The 20,185-nt window shown below is 37.8% G+C and overlaps 2 protein-coding genes across 42 annotated transcripts in view; one reads left to right on the forward strand and one right to left on the reverse strand.

Moving 5' to 3' along the window:
- nucb2a (nucleobindin 2a) overlaps positions 1 to 18,108 on the reverse strand; it is a 58,068-nt gene extending 39,960 nt beyond the window's left edge. The window contains exon 1 of the mRNA XM_078945217.1: positions 18,102 to 18,108. Within this exon, the coding sequence (XP_078801343.1) occupies positions 18,102 to 18,104 (3 nt within the window). The 5' untranslated portion in view covers positions 18,105 to 18,108. The remainder of the gene's footprint in view (positions 1 to 18,101) is intronic.
- Positions 1 to 20,185, forward strand: part of plekha7b (pleckstrin homology domain containing, family A member 7b) — a 66,700-nt gene that overhangs the window by 26,444 nt on the left and 20,071 nt on the right. For 13 of the 41 annotated variants that reach the window (XM_078945175.1, XM_078945174.1, XM_078945181.1 and 10 more), the window contains 12 exons: positions 1,076 to 1,159; positions 5,177 to 5,288; positions 6,060 to 6,164; positions 6,609 to 6,681; positions 7,071 to 7,171; positions 10,281 to 10,459; positions 12,780 to 13,208; positions 13,453 to 13,993; positions 15,889 to 15,972; positions 16,324 to 16,458; positions 17,243 to 17,296; positions 20,074 to 20,142. In XM_078945175.1, the coding sequence (XP_078801301.1) occupies positions 1,076 to 1,159; positions 5,177 to 5,288; positions 6,060 to 6,164; positions 6,609 to 6,681; positions 7,071 to 7,171; positions 10,281 to 10,459; positions 12,780 to 13,208; positions 13,453 to 13,993; positions 15,889 to 15,972; positions 16,324 to 16,458; positions 17,243 to 17,296; positions 20,074 to 20,142 (1,966 nt within the window). Of the gene's footprint in view, positions 1 to 1,075; positions 1,160 to 5,176; positions 5,289 to 6,059; positions 6,165 to 6,608; positions 6,682 to 7,070; positions 7,172 to 8,374; positions 8,577 to 10,280; positions 10,460 to 12,779; positions 13,209 to 13,452; positions 13,994 to 15,888; positions 15,973 to 16,323; positions 16,459 to 17,242; positions 17,297 to 20,073; positions 20,143 to 20,185 lie in introns of those variants that run through there. The other 28 variants (XM_078945192.1, XM_078945188.1, XM_078945190.1 and 25 more) reach the window with 13 other exon arrangements.

A 20,185-nucleotide genomic window follows, 5' to 3' on the forward strand; every position in this document is an offset into this window, starting at 1 on the left:
CTGGATGTGCACGACAAAGCTTTTTAAACTGAAAAATTTGCATAATATACATAAAAAGGGGCTTTTGTCTGTTGATGTCTCGTTTTCTGAGTGAGCAATATTGAAAAAATCTTCTATGAACTTTGCTGAAATGCCAGCTCATAACTCTTTCCATACTGCTGAGTTTAATTTGCCTCAGTTTGCTGCATGGTGATGCAGTAAGGAACGCCTCCTGTATGTGTTTCACTGCATCTTTATGGAAATGAAATCCAGCAGCTGTCCTTTAGAAATTCTCTATATAGCATGTCCCTTAATACATTTATTTTACCAAATCAATCTTAAATAAAAGATGAAGTTTATGTCCCTTTGTACATATTTTCTTTTATGTATTATAAAGTGCATTAAAATTGCAATCCGCCTGATTTTGAATGAAACTCTTTCACAGAGGTGTTACAGACATTTAACCATGGATAACATTTCCCTAATTTTCTTTTCATGGTCCATTCCTGTCTATTTTTAACGTACAATTTGAAAAATAATTAAACAAAACACCATAAAAAAAGAGCAAAATCTCCATGTTTGTTAAATAATAAGATTTTAAACTACTTTGGAGAATGAATCCTGACTGAATGAGTCCATACAAAGGCTTCCTCAGAGCTCCAGCCTGGTGGTTACTGCAGTGTTGTTGATTTCACTGCATAACACTGGGTTTTGTCAACATTTCACCGGACGTCTGCAGTTAAATCATAACTGTTTGAATCCTCCCGACAGCCTTATCTGTAGATACTGTTTCTTATTCTGTCACGTGACAGTAACATATGTTTATGCTCTAGTTAAAGCGATATATGGCGCCATATAGCTAAAATCGATAAAGCCCAGTGAGCTGTGTGAGGGAGATTGCTGAGCTCCATTCTTTGAGCTGCTATAAGCTGCAGCACCACTGTAGATTCTTGCTGTCGACTGACGCACCACTATGGGTTTTTAAAAATTGTGTAATCTGTTTGTTTCAATTTTTAGACAAGAAATAAAGAGCATAAAACAACTAGAATTGAAACGTGGTTGCTTTTTGTTTCTATTTTTTTCTTCTGTGTTGCAGCCACAACCTGAGAACCACATCATTTCGACACCCAGTGACCGGACAGATTTCACCAGAAAACACCGAATATACCTTACATGACAGGTGAGCTGGACAACATCTGTAAATACATAAAACAATGTACAATTTCACTAGAAATATGCCATTTACCTTTTTTTTTGAATTTTTGTTATTAGTGATTGTAAATAAAAATAAACTTTGCGTGTGGTATTGGTAAATTTATATGAACTCATTTTATTACAGCACTAGATTTCTGTCCCGCGAGATTAATGAACATTTTATACCAAAATAGTCGATGAGCACAGCTAGAAAAAGTTTTAATCCCTTCAGGGTTTATAAATCTGACTTTATGCACATATGCAAATAATTAATTTATTAAAATTATAAATAGCTGAATACACACTGTTTGACAACATTATGATATAGTAAAATTTCATGATATATTTACTTTCATTCAAATGTATTTTTGGAGTTTTAGAAGCCATTTTAAAAACATTATCTAATATAATTTTGAATAACATTCTAAAAAAAAATATTAATGCGGTTGATTTGTGATACACCTGTGAAAATTCCACATAAAGACCAAAAGTTTTCTCACTTTTTCCACGTTTATTCAAGTATGACCTATTTTCATCAGTGCAATATGCGCATATAGTATGTAGTGGTTGTGTGACACGGCTTTTAAATAGAAGAAGGCTTAAAAAAATTGTAATTTGATTTCAAATTGATATTTGCCATGAAAATCAATATCAATTCATTCATTTTAGGAGTTGATTTTCTTTTAAAGAATTGCTGGTAAATTCTGGTCCTTTCAGGCAATAAACAGCTTTCAGTTCATTTTTAATGGGCAAATTCATAATTTTACGAATGAAATTTTTACCTTTTTTCTGTTTACATCCCTAGGTATGTAAAGTGTTTTACATAACACATATACATTTGTTTTAAACTACATTTTGAAAAATGAATACATTTATTTAAGACTCATATTGCAAAATGAATCAAATTGTAAAGTTGTCAATATGAATTAAATTGATTCTGTTTCTTGGCAGTGGTACCCAACACTAAAAAGGTCACCTTCTGTTTTTTTTCATTTATTTTTCAGATATACAACTCATTTTCTGATATAAATGATGTCCTTTGGTGTGCAGTGTTGTCATGTGATGCTGTTGAAATGAATAAAGCTGACCACCAAGAGAATGGGATATGAGAGCAGTTCACTTGTTTGGAGGAAGGGAGTTTTTTAATCCTAACCCTAATCATTAATTTTTTGAAAAATGTAAGCTGCTGACTGGAATATGTGTGATCAGCCTTTATTTTACCAATAATGTAGAACTCTACTTTATTATTAATTAGCTCTTTTCATGCACATGCATGTCCTAAAGGATGAAAAAGTGTCAAACACTGTATCCTTTCAATTCCATCAAAATATGATAAGTAGGAAGACACAGACTCTTCCTTCCACCTTTAGGTGACGTGAAATATTGCCTTGCCCGTCCACATGCTACCATAAATTTCCAGGGGGAACTGTTCCAATGACAGTGGTTATAAACATTATGAAAGCTGCACATAAAACTTCAGCATCCCCTTGATGCTACAGACACATCCTATAAAATACTGGCCATTTTCCAAGTTGAGTGTAAGGTGACTATGAAGTTTTTGTGGTGACTCTTTTACCTTCCCCTAAATTTGTATGTTTTTTTTAAAGAACATTATTTTATGAATTTAAATGATGTTCTCTTGAAAAACTGACTTTAATCATAATCGCAAGCAATACACCTCTGCTTGTCAATTAAACATTTAGATTTTCCTTCCTAACAGGTCAATGGTGATGACAAATAATCCATTCTTATTGATTTATGTCTGGGTCATTCTTACAACAGCCCCCTCTGCTGTTACAGCATGCAGTCAGTGCCAGACATGCCTGCTGTTGTGATAGTGGCACTGCTGTAATGCATTGTTTGAACACTGCAGCATCTGTGCTGCAATGAGCGTTTGGGGAGACAACCCACTTGCAGAAAAGCTCAGGAGGCATCTGGTTGATAAACTCCTCATTTAACACTTGAATTGAATAAAAACTTAAGGGATACAGAGAAGGTTCTGCATTCTTCACCAACCATTTGAATGCATGTGCAACACAATGAGCAGTTGTAACATAAGCAAAAACATCAAAAACATAGACACAGACATAAACCTATCTATAACAATCAAGTTTGTGTTTACCAGCTAATGACTACTTTAGAAATGGATATGCAAAGATCTGCATGAAGTCTCAGTAAAATTCTTAAATCTAAACAAGCTTCTTTAATTATATTTTTGGTGTCTTTGGTTCCTGTTGTCTTGTAGTCATGCGTTTTCTTATAGTAAATCAGAGGAAAGACGCAGGAGCTTGTAGAGGAAAGCATTCCCACACCTCCTTCAGTAATTGTCTTGAGCCAACAAGCTGCAATATCGACTGGAAATTGGTGGTTTCACATTAGAACTACAAGCACTGCATTGCTTTAAATTCACTGTATATGTGTTGTTTCAGTTTGTATTGGCTGGAAGCTCAGGGAGCATAATCTCAGTCACTGTACAAACTAACTGTTATGCTGCATCATGTCAAAAAAATCCTTGTTTTGAGAAACTCTCAAAAAGAAAGAATAGTTGAAATCTTTTCAATACTATGCTGGGATGGAGTTAATCTAAATTGAATTCATTATATTTTGTAATTTCACGTGTTTGCATGAATGTTGCAAGACCAGCAATAGCCACAGAAATTTAGAGGATACTAAGCTCCATGCAAAATTAATTCCAACTATTAGAAATAGTCATCAGAAGCCAGACTACACAGCATCACGGTCTGAGCTGATATTCTGGTGTCACTGTTTAGCTGTCTAGCCGCTGAAAGTACTAGAAAAAGAAAAGGTTGCTAATCGGACTAATCCTATTAATGCAATTTGTATAATTTCACTTATCTGTTGAAAAAACATTTTTTTTTGTGTAGCAAGGAGCTGGAAAGTTCCAGGACACAAGTTGTTATAGTTGCATTGTAATTTGCTGAAAACGTAGACTATGAGTGGTGTCAAATTATCCTTTTGAGTAATCGCATCCACAAATTTGGAAAACTGTGTCATAGCTGTACCTGAAATGTAAAATTTGTCCCTATTTTCTTGTTGTTGCTAAAACTTGGAACAAATATTCATGTGTAGGAGAATAGCAGGTCCATTAACTTCATGCTGTAGGCTCATTAACTTAAATAAAATGCATTTGAGTAATGATCCAACACGACGAACATGTGCTGTATCAGCAATGTAAGCAAATGGACAGATCCTAATGTGCTCTGGAGATGTTAGAGGACAAACACAGGATAGGTAGGTTATTAACTACATGGAACAGTAACAGAGAGGGACATCGTTCCCATCTTTGTTAACTTAAAGTCTTTAAAGTGTGAAGTTTCATTAGAATTATATCTATGTTATCTAGCTGCAGTCTAAGATTAGCTTGGACTTCCTCCAAGATAACACAAGGGTCATTGCACTACTTTACTATCTATTTTTATACCTACCTATCCCTGTATTCAAATGCTTTGCCTATATGTGATGCTTGTTAGTCTACAGGATAAGAACAGCTATCAGACGTTTCACAGCTTTTACTAGAAATCATCTTTAGTGCGAAGATCATTTATGCCATCTTGTCAGCGATAAAGTTTTATCCTTGTTTCATTTGTTTGTTTTGGAGAATTAACATCTTATTCCGTCCGTTGGTCTGTTGTTCGGAGTTGTTATGGAGTTCTGCTTGGGTTTACTTAATGTATCTGTGTGTATTTTTCGGTTTTTCCATGTGAATGAAATGCTCATATTGTGGTTTCAGAAACAATAGTTTGACTGTTATATTTTTCCACTTTCATCATATCCACTGTTACACTATTGGCTGTGACAGGGCCTGTGTTGGGATCAGGAAGTAGTCACATCCTTTCTATCTGGAAACTCAGCAGAGGGCTGGGCTCTGTTTCACAACATGTCACTGCAGGACATGTTTGCACTCGGAATGTGACATGACAAAGCAGCTTCTAGGGGATTCTCACACCAGCTCTGCTTTTTTGAACTTCTTACCCAAATGCAGTATCAAGACCCGTATGTCCAAGTCAGCAGGCAGTCAGAGATCTCACAGCATGGTCACACAGTCCTCCAAGGCTGTGAGCTTAGCAGCTGTGGAAGCACCCTCAGGGTCAAAGGTGAGTGCATCTTCTCTGGATGGAAAAAAATCATTAATAGGTGCCAAATACATGTATCTGTTTGCTTGTTTTTTCTCAAGCTTTGGCAAATGAGAAAAATAGATACTTAATGTGGGTTGACAAACACTGTAATGGGCAGAGCAAAGAAAAACAGGCAAAAAAAAAACAAAAACTGTTATTTGTTACCCGAAACAAGATCCATTAAAAATTCAAGTTTGTACAATATGGATATCGGCATTGATGGATTAAACTGTCCTGTTTCACTTATTTTTTTACTGTTTTAAATGCATTTATTGTCTGCTATCATCTTTAAAGTGGGTGTTTGTATTTAAAAACAACACAATATTTGTAGCTCCTAAATATCTTCTGGTTAGTTCAGACCAACTACATTTCATAGGTGGTGGTCAGGCTGAAACAGTTCTTTACGGTAAAAAAAAAAAACTGTACTTGATGTAAAATAAGACTGCTTTAAGGGGTTTCTGTACGCACACAGATCACCAGAAAGTTTTTTAGTCCTTTTATATGTTTTATTGTTTTAAATGACTCAGGTAAATTATATTTTTTTAGAATTCAGGGTTTGTGATTTTTTTTTATTCAACCAACAATGGTTTGTCATTTTGTTCTGTGGAGCCCAGTGCTTTTGGGATTACTCAATCCCCCCAGTTAGTAACAGTAGTAACAGTTAGAAAAAGCAAAGTAAATTGTTCTGCAGTCACACTAAAGCCACCGCAGAAATCAAATTAAGCGTGTAGTTGTCTCAACCCCCTGCAGAGCTCCAGAGGGATCGCAAAAATACACAGTTTTGGGAAGAGGGATCACGCTATTAAGAGAAACCCCAACATCCCTGTGGTGGTGAGAGGCTGGCTCTACAAACAGGTGAGCTGAGCTGGCACAGGTACTCAAACACCTGTCGTGTTGAAGACTGAGCTAACACATCAAACGCGTATCAAATCAGTCTCAGTGTTCATCTCTCTGTGTAGTTACGTTTTTTTTTTTTTACTGTGATGACATACAGTACCTAAAGTTTGGACAGACCTTCTCATTGAATGGGAAAGTGTGTCCAAACTTTTGGTCTACTAGAACGTTTGTAACTAAAGACTCAGATGGAAAAACAGGCAAAATCCTCTTACACACACAACATTGCTGTGCACAAGCAAAAGCTAAGGCTTCTACAAAAAATACAAATTAATGTTATAAGCATTTGCACATACTCCTCTATCTCAAACTAATACGCAAGAAAGCCTGAAATTACAATTAGATGTGTTTCGGTGAGGAAGAGTTGTTTAGCACTAAGTATTGCATTTCCCCTTTCTCCTCCAGGACAGCTCTGGAATGCGACTGTGGAAACGGAAGTGGTTTGTTTTGTCAGACTACTGCTTGTTTTACTACAAAGGTGAGTCTATAAAAAGTGGACTTGGTCAAAGTTTAACAGACAGTCGTGAAATGAGTCTCAGTCCGTCAGCAATCTCCTCCCTTGTCATTTTGATTAATGAACGCCCGGGATTAGATGCGTGACATCTCCTTCTCTCCCTGGCTTTCACTCCCCCTCACTTCTTCTACCTTATTAACTCAAGTTTTTTTTATCAGAGAATATAATTTCTGCTTGCGTTCCTCTTAGCATCTACCTCCTATTCCTCATTAATCATCCAGAAGAATACAGTAGATAAATTACAATGTGCTCACAGTGCTACATCTGCTCACCTCTCAGCTGTTTGCTGATCTACTGTTGTGGATTCATATAAAGATAATCTGCACATGTGCCTGTGTGTTCTTGCTTTTTAGACAGCCGAGAAGAGACGGTGCTTGGCAGCATCCCTCTTCCCAGTTATGTCATTTCGCCAGTTGAGCTTGATGACCACATAAACCGCAAATATGCCTTCAAGGTAACACTGAAGTGGCACCATTGCAGAAAAAGGCCACCATGTGGCTTGGAGAAATGTGTCTTCTGTAAATGATGCTTGTCACATATTTTTGTTTGCCCCCTGGACGGTCGCCTGCATTTCCATTTTCCCCATAGAATTTTTTCTTTTTATTCAGCAGATGAAAGAACGAAACGCCTGTAGAAAACTAATGGAAAAGTTAGCTGTGGTTTTTATTGATTGCTTTTCTAAATAAGTGCAATCATTTTTGTTTAAAAAAAATTAACTACATTTTATCAGCATAAAACACAAATTCGCAGTTAGTTTTAGATATATTTGAACGAGGAAATAAAATATAAATTTTAAAATTATGAATCACTCATTTTTTTAAAAATATGTACATGGGAAATTTATTGATGAAAAACTGCAGGAACCTTACTTTCACAGCAATTTAAACTGCAGTGTTTTTGTTTTATGATATACCTTTAAGTAATGCAAAATACCCTAGGCATGCATCAAAGTACTGTATGTCTTTTTCCTAAATTCTGCCCAAGGAGAGCAGAGGCATTCATGTTCCACACAGGAGAACAGCATCTAACACTTCTTTTGCAGAAGCAGGGGGATTCTAGGAAGAACAACAGAACCTGAATGTTTGATGCACAGCTGATGCTTTGGAGGATTTCTGTTGCAAACCTTTGTTCTTGGGTTTTTTTTCTTTGATCCCGAGTGCAAACATGTGAGATACAAGAAGAGTGCAGCAGTGAGGAATTTGAGTGTGTGTGCTGGTGTGATGTGAATCTACTGCTTTGAAGATCATGGGAGATACAATGGAATTTGTATGATAATGATGCCACTTAAAAGATTAATCACACATAAGCCTGTTCACCGTCATCGTCCTCCCTGCTAGTTCCAGAGAGTCAGTGTAAGGTTAGGAGTGTTAATGAACATCGGCTTTGCTCTGCCACCCTTTTATTCAAAGACTTCCCAACCCTCACTTAACTCTCAAGGAACCAGTGTTCGTTTAAAATATAATGCAGTCATTATGTGGATCTGTTGAGGAAGCATGACAGCTGTTTTGGATTGGATTTTAATACAGTCAAAACAGAGATTAAGTAACAGTTCAGAGAGGGAAGCTTGCTCTGGCAGTAATGAAGGGTATTTCAGATCCATGCTTTATATTTTGCTTTCTCAGTGGAAATGCTGCCGGTGCTACCCCATTCTGGTGCCATTTCTGTTTTTGTGTTCGAACGGCTACTGATCAGCTGTGACTTGTGTTCTCTTATTTTTGCTCATCTCACTGTGTTTCTCTCATTCCCTGTTGGTCAATTGCCTTCCATTGTGACCTGGTGTGTTTGCGTGGGCGGAGTGAGTACTGTTCTCTGCGGGCGGCCGTCCAGAGTCACACAGACTTCCTGTCTTGCATGAATAGGTATTTAATTTCCCTTTAGCCTCATGGGTAGATCATCATTTTCTCCTCATTGTGGTTTATGTCTTGCTAGCTGCTGTTGAATGCACATTTTGACATGTGCATTTGAGTCTTACCTTGAACAAGCATGCCTGTCATCTTTGAGAAATGCCAGAGCACAAGAACAGATAAATGTGTGTTGTATATAAAAAATGATCTTGTCTTAAATATTTAGATTTGTTGATTTGATTTGTTTTTTTGGCATTGGATGTTCGTGAAATAAACCTTGAGACTTTCCATTTGTCAGAAAGAAAGTTTTGCTTTCTTTCCACATTCTTTGCACTAACCGCTGTTCCTGAAGTTTAACTCTGCAAGAGTCTATACCTATCTTATGTCCATTATTTGATGAAATTGTGAAAAAAAAATCACATAGAAGGTTTAGAAACCAATTTGCAAAATCTACAAAGACAAATTGGCAAAGCGTGATTTTGAAGTTGAGTGGCTCTGGTATTTGTTCTCTCATACTGCTTCCCATTTGTTTTTCCATCATCATATGGGTGCTTAGGTTGGGGTGAAGGTCGGGTTCCATTTTTTTCAGTACTTTTGTCAATTTAGGCCTTCGGGGTTGCTGTCCTGCTTCTTTTCTAAACCACGCCGTCATTGCAGCTTCACTTTGGTGAAAATACCTGATCCAGGTAATTGTCTGCCGGTAAGACAGGGTTATCTGGAAAATAAACATGACAGTGACCCTTGAGGCCTATAGGTTTGGACACCCCTGCTCTAATGTATGTAAATAAGCTGCAGATTTGCAATTTATTCTAATCTGTTTTGATCATTTAAAGCAGGTCTTATTTGTCCCTCATCATTAAAGGATAGATAGAAAACATGTGATCTCAGTCAATTCATGTTTTTAAGAATGCTTGAATCATATTTTCTTACAGTATGTAAGTCAGGATTGTGCCTTTGTAACAAAACTATGTTTTGCTTAACTTCATTCACCATGCCCTTATTTTAAAAATCTAACAGTAAGAATTTTATAATAATCATTTATTGGGAAATACTTAAAAAATGTAGCCTGAATGAATATTTTTTTTTCTATCGGCTTTTTTATGATGCCTATTTTTTTAGAGGAGTTCAATACAACTTATTGTTATGAAGCTTTAATCCAAGAAGGTTGTGTGAATGAGAAAAAGATACATTTTCATAAAAAGGAAAGCTATATTTGAGTCGGATTAAAAGATATAAATGATTATCCCTAGAAAATATTGCTAAAACCTTCCAACTGATCTCATACATCTTTTTAACCCAATGAAGTTGGAAGGACTTGGTGGCACTACTGTCTATTTAATTACATCGATGCAGAAATAATACTGCACAATAAAATGAATAAAGATAATAAAGAATATCAGGACAAAGATTTAGGAAATGTGGTTGTGTGATCTTTGACCGAAGTGGTTAAAAAATGTTTGTAACTGTATTTTCTTTGCTTCTGAAAGTCTCTTTTTTTCACCGCTTTCTTGAGAGTCTGAAGGAAATATATAACCAGCGTTTTGTGCTTTTTGCTTTCTCAGAATCAACAAACTTTGCCCCCGCCTTTATTTCTTTTTTAGTAATAGGACAGCTATCAGTGATGAAGAAAGTTTTTAATTGCTATCATCCTTTGCAGCTTGACTAAAAATCTCCCACGTCTGTCCTCAATCTCTGTCTTAATCTCTCCCTCTGCGATAGGCGAGCCATACTGGAATGCGCTCCTACATTTACAATAAGAACTCTGTGATTGGCTCGCAGGCAGAACACTGTGGGATGCGGACATATTTCTTCAGTGCGGACACGCAGGAGGACATGAATGGTTGGATAAGGGCCATGAACCAGGCTGCACTGATGCAGCAGAGTCACACTGTAAAGAGGTTTGTCTCACTCTGCAGAGCACAGTTTCCAATTGGTCGATCTTCCATTAGGACCAAAATAAATAGGTATAAAGCATAGCAGAACATAGCATAGCATAGCAAAACTATTGAATAGTTTTAATGATCTCACGTAAAACTCATCAAGAAAAAACCTTTAATATTGTGATTCAAAGCAAAATCATTCTGGATTTATGTATTTGAACAGTCTTGTGCTGTAGCTTCAGCTGTTCTTCCTAGTTCTGGCACACCAATGTCTTCATTTTGTGTGTATTTAAGTTTGTATACATGCTGCGTCTTGGTTTATGATATTTTTGATTGGGTGTTACATTCAGCTGCTGGTGGAGAATTTGGAAGTTATCAGAAGATGCAAAAACAACTGGAAAACTAGATTTTCCAAATATTCAGAATCGTTTACAGGAAAAAAGATAGTAATCTCCTCTGGGATTGCAGTAGTCTTGGTCAATGCTCTGAAAACTAATAAAGCCCATGAAGTAATAAGCTGCATATACTTCATAAATAACATTTTCTATGCAACGATGCCACCTAGAGGTTTTTATAGTTGTGTTTATTATTTTTCTTTTTATTTATTTATTGGAGCTTTTTGCCAAATTGTATTTTTTTTCTAGTGTTATAATTTATTCTCCTTAAATTAAACCTTACCTGGAGGTGAGTCCAAATTCTAAATAATGATCTTTGTCCACTCTTCAAGGATCCATTGTTCTAACATATCTTATTTGTATTGTTTTCAAGCACACACAGTACATTTGAGCTCATTTTATTAACTCTCAAAGAAGATATCTCATATTTAAGCGGGACATTCTAGTGCAGGGGTGGCGAACAAGTTTGACACTAAGAGACGAATTTTTTCACTGTGAGAGTCAAAGAGCCACACCACACACTGACCTGCCAAGACGTACACACAAACACGCAATTAAAGCTGTAATATTTTCCATAAAACACTCCTCTCCCTACAACAGTACAGCAAGTTTTGTACTTGTGTTTATTTCAAGGAAAGTGTGCACCCTCAATACACACATCAAATACAGCTTAGCCAGAGTTAACACAGCGACTACCCTGGAAGTCAGATACCCCTTCCACACACACAGGCACCTCTTTCTCATCTCATACACACACATTCTCTCTCTCTCTATCTCACTCTGAATAACTGAATATTTCACCATTCATCATTTAACTGGTAATTCTTTGTATCTCAACATTCATCTTTCAATGACCCTTACACCAACAAATACACAAACATCTGGACATAGCATCCTTCTGGTGTCTAAGGGATTCATATTCACAATGAACACATTAAATACATTACATTTCAGTTGTGTGCAACTTGAATTATTTTTTACCTTCATTAGAATATCCTGCTTTTATATGTTTTTTTTAATTTAAAATTGAATGACTGACTTTTTGCATCAAAAGTCTTGAAGGCGGGGCTAACCCCCAGCCCAGTTGTAGCCTCTCTGATCGGTTCCTTTACGTGAGTGTCAGTCAGAACGGACCGATGCCTTGATTTTACGTGTTTCAAGGTAATAAACAGGGACTCACAGACATATATTGAGGAGACCATTGACAGCAGCTTGAGAACAGCTCTTTTACACACGGGGATTTCTCTGTTCTCCAAAACGTAACAAAGAGATTTCAGCTCAATCATCTCTGGTTCTCTCGCTGCCTCATCAGTGACAAGCAAGGATCTCAGGCAGTCAGTCTGTGCATTAAAGGATCAATGAGAAAAGTGATCTGCGGTCGTTTCCGTCCAGTTGCGCAAGCAGCGTCACGTTCTGCGCTTTATTCATTTGGAGTGCAGCTTTCTGCTGTGAGCTACGCAAAGAAGGAAAGTGGAATGATGGCCGTTTTGAATGTGCACTTTGTTTGAAAAGCTTCAAGTTGTTCATAAAGGAGACAATTCAATTTGTGTCAGATCAGGAAGAGTTTTTAATTTTCCCCTGGATCCGTTTTGTTCTTTTCTGCCATGAACTATTTTACTGCTTCAAACAGCTCATAATAACAATAAACATCGCGATTTGCTGTTCAGTAAAAAAGTACGAATCTTCCCGTTTTTCCAGAAACATCCTGTGTTTATCTTTATACTCTGAATTAAGCCATTTTGAAAGTCACAGTTATTCTATTATTTTAGTAATTTATATTTGTATATGTTAAGATTATTGAACTGTCACTTTAGCTTTGTGTAATTGCTAAAACATGAAGTCTTCAATTTACACAAATCGTGTCACTTTAGAAAGAAATCATAAGGTCATATCAGTTTTGTCTTCACAGCTTTACCACATCAAACCTTGTCTTTTTTTTGCAGAGAGTTGGAAAGGCCAGAGAAGACTGCACAGCAAGCAGTCCCACAGACAAACCACATTCACATCACCCAGAACTCCTCTCAGTCAGAGAAACTTCTCAGAACAGACAGGCAGGAAGCTCAGGATAAAGGTATCCGGCTGGCTTATGAGGACGAGGCGAGGTACAGGCTGGAGATCCAGGGAAAACCCAGTCAGTCTGCCCCACAAGAAAGAGCAGAAAGACAGTCTCCTGACTCCATCAATGGTGTCACTCAGAAGAACACAAAGCCAGCCGTGATCCAAGTGGCTCTTCCACCGGAGCAGAACGGAAATGTTGTCTTTCAGAGAGGTTTTGTTTCAAGGACAGATACTGGAAAGCAAGTTCAGAGGAAAAATGCGCTGGCTCAGGTGGAACAGTGGGTCAAAGTTCACAAAGGGGAGGCGCCAAAGAGGTCAGTCCTTTTGAGTCAACCGTCATTTTTTGATTTCTGTAGAATGAATAAAGATGATCTCATCTTGTGGCTTTGTCTCCCTCTGGTGGAAAAAGAACTGCTCATGCTTCATCTGTTTAGAAATGAGTTATGATTTAATACGATTGACTTTAATTAACATAAGCACATTTAATATGATACTCTGAATATAGCTAATGTTTAGTATATATAAAATGAAAGATTTTTCTGTGATTTTGTGCATCAGTACCCCCTCTGCTGAGTACAACCTCCCACGGCGGACGCCTCCATTAAAACCCAAATCCAGCACAGTGGAAACCACCTACCAGTCATTGCCAAAGTCCCATCGTCTTCCATCAGGCAGTAGCTCTCCTCCACTAACATCTAACCTTCCCAGTGACTATAAGTACGCCCATGACCGGCTCAGTCACTTTCGAATGTCTTCCGATGATCGAATGGCCACAAAGGAGGGGATGGTGTGGCAGCTGTACGAGTGGCAGCAGCGGCAGCAGTTTCGGCATGGCAGCCCCACCGCTCCTATTTACACCGGGCCAAACTTCACCGACTCCTCGTCTTTCAGAGTCACTGTAGAGATGCCGCGCTCCATCTCTGTCCCTCCATCACCGTGTGAAGTGCCACCATCGGTGCCCTCCTCATTCAAGCCCCTCTCTCCTCGAAGGCCGCACACTCCTTCAGACAGACGCACAATTAGACCCCTGGATGACATGTGCCCCGGCGATAGCACAAGATCAAGCTCCCCTGGCCATTTTTGCACACATCTCTTCCAGGTAGGACACCCATTCAATGAAGTATAGCTGCCAGCTTTTGCTTTGCCTGACATCAAATGATTGCAATAACACAAATAGAATTTTAAAATATTAACACAAATATGATTTTGCATATAATTAAAAAAACTAATTGCAGTAGTGCACCACTAACATTTGTGTAAATAAAAATGTGTGTGAACGTTTGTCCTAACTAGCCAATCACTTTGGCCTCTTTCCCATATTTGTAGAAGCACAACATGGTAAAATGTGTGCAGCTTATCTTCCATAGGTTGTTCCAAGCAATAATCATTCAAATTGGATTCGCAAGTGTGTAAAGATAACCTGAGAAAATCGCAGTGAAACAATTTTGATTGGTAGTTACAGCATTCTCAATAAAAGGAATCAAAGACAACACCAGTGTTCCCAGACTAGTAATACAGACTATCCCAGCTGTGATGCTTGTTTAGAGTATCAAATGGACAGCTTGGAAACTGTTGGTTTCATGATTTGTTCATTGGGGCTTTAACAGAGTACACAAACAAGGAGGAAACACCAGCCTGTTATTGGCACTGGACTGCTGTAAATTTGATGAATGTGTTTAGTTAAATGACAAAACTCTCATTCTCACGGTTGCTTTGAAAAGTGGATGCGAGGTGTCTGGGATGTCAATATGTGAGCTCACACCATGGGAAGATTAGCACGAAGAGCCTGAGAAGGCTCCGACCTTTCAGCACACACACTTTGATGCTCGTGTGAATCATTTGCACATTCACACAGTCCACACCCAGGCCTACTCCACAGGTGGTGTGAGTGTGCTTGAGCGAAAACATGCATCCTCAGCCTTTCCCCAAACCCAGTGTAGTGTGTACACACGCTCACACAGAACAGCAACCGCCACAGAAGCCGGAGCTAGAGGACGTCCCGCTATCCACACCCTGTGCTGTCTCCCCTCCACACCCTCCACATGTGAACAGATAACCCACCAAACCATCACCACAGTCGCCGGCGCACACAAGTCTCACAACCGAGCCCATGGCCTCGCACAAGCATAAAAAAAAGTCAAGACACTAATTACAACCACTGAATGGAGTGATGCACAATTACAGAAAACTCTTGAAAGGAAGTTGTCCTTTCAACAAAGGCAGCCACAGAGCATGTGCAAGCAGGCCGTATTTGTGGGAACTCCTTCTTTCGGTCTGGTCTTGGCTCTATTGCGCCCAGCTTCTCCAAAGCTGATGGTGCTCTTTGGCTGGAGTGCGCCTACGTTATAGCAATATGTATGCCTCCATGGAATATCATTAGGAAGTATGTTTTATTAGTGGCTAATCCAGTTTGCCCAGGGCTTCTTAGCAGCCTATAAACATCTTTACAGTATCTCAGACATCAGCAGCGGACTCTTTCTTCTGATCTCGCATTTAAATAAAAAACCTTTTATACAGCAAAAAAATGTGGCATGGGAATCTCAAAGGAGCGGCTTACAGTGCTTCTATTGCTGGTAGCAAACAAATGTTATTTTAAGAAAGCAGGTTTCGTTTAATTTATGGGTTGCTAATTAAATCTCTTGTTGTTTGTGTCCTTTTAAGGTTTTGAAGTGGGCCTGGCTTTTTGCTAATTCTGTGTGTTAAGCAAAAATGTCACATTTTCCAAGCCCTGTAGCAACTAAAACTCTTGGCACACCTTGTTTCAAATAGGAGTTTAGAGTTGGGAAAGGGAGAAAAGATGGATTAAAAAGAAAAATAATCTGCTGTGTAGTCAGATTTGTTTGGATACTTGGAGGCAATGTGATAACTTTACATTGGTGTGATAGAGTGATGGTTTCTGTACTTTTAACACCATTGAAGATAACTTAGTGAACTAGGCATTCTGTTTGATTTTAAAGATCTAAATACAAGAAGATGTGTTGCATTTCTCCACAGACTTCCCAAATTCAGAGAAGGTCTGTGCCAGCCATGGGATACATCACACACACTGTCAGTGCTCCCAGCTTGCACGGCAAAACGGTATGAATTTTGTGTTATTTGAAAAAAAATAGCTAAATGAGTTGAGGTTTTTGTGTAGAAAAGTAGGAAGTCTTTGAAAAAGCACAGTCATTTGCAGCTCAACACTGAAAGCATAGCTGAAGGGTTTTTACTAAATAAAAGTGTTTACATGATTCTAACCTAAGCTAAGTCTTTGTTCAATCTAGCATATTTTATATTTTAATAGCAGTTATAGCAGGAACAGCAGTATGCAGGCCTTTGTGCCACTTGGCTCTCTCAGCTACTGTTTTGTCCAAATGTTATCAAATATTTTCTCTCATCCCTCTGTGCTTTCGCTGGCCTCTGCCCCCTTTAACCCGGGCTTGGCTGCAGCCAGAGGAGCTGACTCTGCTCCTCATTCAACTTCAGAGGCACCAGGCCAAGCTGGCTGGTGTACATAGCCCCAGCAATGCATTTGCACACCTGCAGCACCACCAGCACACCGGCCTACTGGGCCACAGCATGCAGGTCAGGGACCCTCATTCAAGCCTCATGCAGCAAAGTGCATCATGGTCCCTTTCTAAGCCCAACTGTTCCTGCGCAATCACTTCCCTGTCATCTCAACCATCCAAACTATTTCTACGTGGTTGTATGTATTTATTCGAACATTTTGGCATGGGCTGCACTCTGTTTTCACTACCTTCACAACTATGACTTCCTGACAAGTCCCACTTCTCTAAAGGAGAATGCCATCAGAGCTTTGTGTGGTGTGTATTTTGTAACTTGCCATGTTTAAAGCATGTTGTTTGTCAAATGTGCTTGCAATTTCGACTCCTCTTTCTCTCTGTCAGATGTATGAATTACAAAAAAAACCCAGCACATTTGTTTTTCTGCACCAATAAATGGTTTAGTTTTGGGGTCATCATTGTGAAGCAGCTGCAGGTCTCTGTCCTTCCAGCCTGTGAGGAAAGTACACTGTTGCCACACAAGCAGAGCACTGTAAAGTTGCCTTGGTGCTCAGCAATGATAACTCCTCCCATTTCCTCGCCATTTCTAGTCATTCTCTGGCCACCCTCCATGCTCATTGTAAATTAGAATCACTCCGTTTTACCACGTCATGGTCAAAACGTGTATTCGAAAAATGTTTTATGTCAAATATGAGAAGTTAAACCAGTTTTAATAATTAAATATTTGCTCCTATAACTTCAGTAGAAAAAATGGAAACAAATGAACATTTTTGGAGTCATCTCACCGCCCATTATACGTTACAGCTTCATTTCAATTGATTTATCTCTCCACTACTTATTCAAAGGCTGATGATACTTACATACAACTGAAGAAGGACCTGGAATATCTAGATCTGAAGGTGGGCTTCAACAAATAAAATGCCACTTTGTCATTTTCATCCTCTTCATCTCCCCACTCAATGCTACGATCCTTTTCTCCCTCTGCTGCTTCCAGCATCCTCCCACCTGTGTCCTCTTATTCTGTCTTTTTACTTCTTTAATTTCTGCCCCAGTTTATGCCTTTGGACATGCTCATTTTGTACATTTTCCATTTGAGAATAAAAAACTGTCTTTGCATCAATACTGGGACACATCCAACATGCACACATCCAGTATTGATTGGAACAACATCATTGACTCATTTGTTAATAGATGGGATATAAGTCTAGTCAAAAATTAGCTAAGTATGTGGGCCCCATGTACCTGCCGTCTTCTGAGAGATGCAGTCTGCTCCAAGTGTCATTTGTCTGAAAGAAAAACTAGACTGTATTTAAATTTGAGCAAAACATTTCAAATTATTGTTTTTTTTAAATCTTTTTTATTATCAAAACCATAACACTTATATTTTTCCAGTTTAAAGCTGATACAAATTTTTGAGTAGATGGTTCTTTTAGTTTACATTGTCTTGACAAACTCAACTTGAATTTCATTGTAATGTGGGATCTATGCAAAAGCTTTTCAAATGGAATGTGATGCATATCAGGGAATGTCACTGGATTTTCCTCATCCCTTTGTCAGATCATCTGCTATGACATACCCCAACATTTTATTTTATTTTAGATTTTCATTTGAGATGAACTCACACAGGCCCTCACGGTAAATAACCTCCTTGCATGTGAAGAAGCATTCTGTTTGCATCTAAAGTCTGTTGGTCATTACTTTGCTCATGATTTGCCGGCTAGAGCATTAGAGATAGCCCGAAGACTCTGTGCTGCTCTTGAAGATTTCTGTGGCAAAACAGTTTTTGGTATTTTCAAGGTTTTTTTTTTTTTTACCTGGAAGTCAAAACTTTCCAAAACCAGTTTGAATAAATGAACCAATTCACACAAAGCTGTGGTACAAAATGAAAAGATCATTTTCCATATTAGGGCCTCTACTTTCATGATGGTCTCTTGTTTAAGATAAAAAAAATTAATCTCTGTGATTTTTAAAAAGAATTATGAAAATGTAATACAATGTCAAAATTTACAACACAAATGCTTTTTTGTTAAGTAAAATATCCCTTGAATAACGAAAATATTATACTTGACAAGTGAAATGAAACAAGTGCAAATAGGATATTTCTTTTAAAAGTCTTCATGTATCGCCATTGAGGTATGTTTTCTACCCTAGTACAATTTCAACTGTAGAGTATATTGTATTTGGCAGATTGGTAGGTGTTATGAGAGCCTTGGACAGAAGTGTTGGGACAAATTACTACTAGAAACTTTCATGAGATTGCATCGCAATGCATGAACCTTCACACTTAAGATGGCCATCTCTTTGGAGCGGTAACTGCTTTCACTTGTCTTGGAAGGCGTATATATTTTTGCTCATTATCATTCTAGAGTTTTCAGAAAGTTAAGCATTCAGAATTTGAAGTTTGATTTTAAAAAATACAGGTTCAGGTTTTCCATTACCAGGTTCCCAATAGGTTTATCTGAAATAGTTTCAGAGTTCTGATAAAACATTTAGTTACATCTTTATGGAGGTCGCCTTGTGCACGTGCAGAAAAAAAAGAAACTGAACATTATCCAAAATGTTTTGCAATATTGGTGAAACATTGAAACTTTTTTTACTTTGAAAATCAAGGGGCCTGCCATCTTGTTTGAGCACAAAGCTTTACAGGTGCCTCTACCAATATGAGTCCATTTGGGTTTGCAATTTCGGTTTGCTGTCTGATTTAACGGAATATTTAACGACATAGCTGCTATTTCCAATGATTCTCCTATACTATTACCAACATTGTGCCATGCATTATCCATCACAAATGAAATGTCCTCATTCTCCATATTTGGCTTTCTGCCATGATGACATCCTTAAAGTGTTTGTCTGATTAAATCAAATTGATTCAATGAATAAAAGTTGTGTCCCAATACTTCTGTCGCCCTCCAAACATTTTTTTTTAAATCAACAATAAATAGGTTGAATGGAATCTAGTAAGCTTCGCTTAGAGAGGATTAAAATACATATGCAACATAAACTAAGCATTGAATATAAACAATATTAAAGGAAAACAAAGCTAAAATTTAGGACTGTTTTAATCTAATCAAAATAATTAAATTTTAAAAGTTTTTTTAATGTAAAAATCTTATTAATTTGGATTATATATAGTAGAGAGGTTGTGTCATTGATGCACAGTAGATCCTTAAAGTGCAGTATAGAATACTTTATTCATTACTTGTTCATTTCAAACTAAATCTGCTACAGCAAAAGCCTCTTTTTAAAAATGTATGTTCTGAATCATACCGCCTTTTGGTGTTTCTAAAGCTTTATGAAATGAAAGGCTCTAGGAATACGCATGTTTATGGGTATGTTTGCATATGGTCAGCCTTTCACGCAAACTTTATCACAGATAAATATTCATTCTCAGCATATTTTTCACTCCCTTTATATTGTATGTGGTTGTGCAAGTAAGTCTTGAAAGAGCAGCTCAGAGGGTTTTTTTATGATTTTCTACAACACAAAGATGCTGAAAACACTGCTTCAGCATAAATTTGTGTCACATTGAATTGTTTTATCTTCTTCCAAATTTTGATTTGGCTTATTTGAGTTGCAAGTAAAAAGTGTCTTCTGTTGAACCAAACCGCCTGGTGAAATGCGCTAAAGCATGCGACTGAATGTCTCTTAATTGTTATTTTTTGTGACTGGATTTTAGGTCACAGGACATGAGAGTTTAAAAAAAGACAGATCGAGACCTGTGAAAATAGCGGAAAGTGAAGCTGACGTGAGTAAATCTCAGAGTTCTCGAGATATACAAAATGAACAGC

This window comes from Oryzias latipes, chromosome 3 (assembly GCF_053564925.1).
Source record: "Oryzias latipes strain Hd-rR chromosome 3, Olatipes_Hd-rR_3.1".
Lineage (NCBI taxonomy): Eukaryota > Metazoa > Chordata > Actinopteri > Beloniformes > Adrianichthyidae > Oryzias > Oryzias latipes.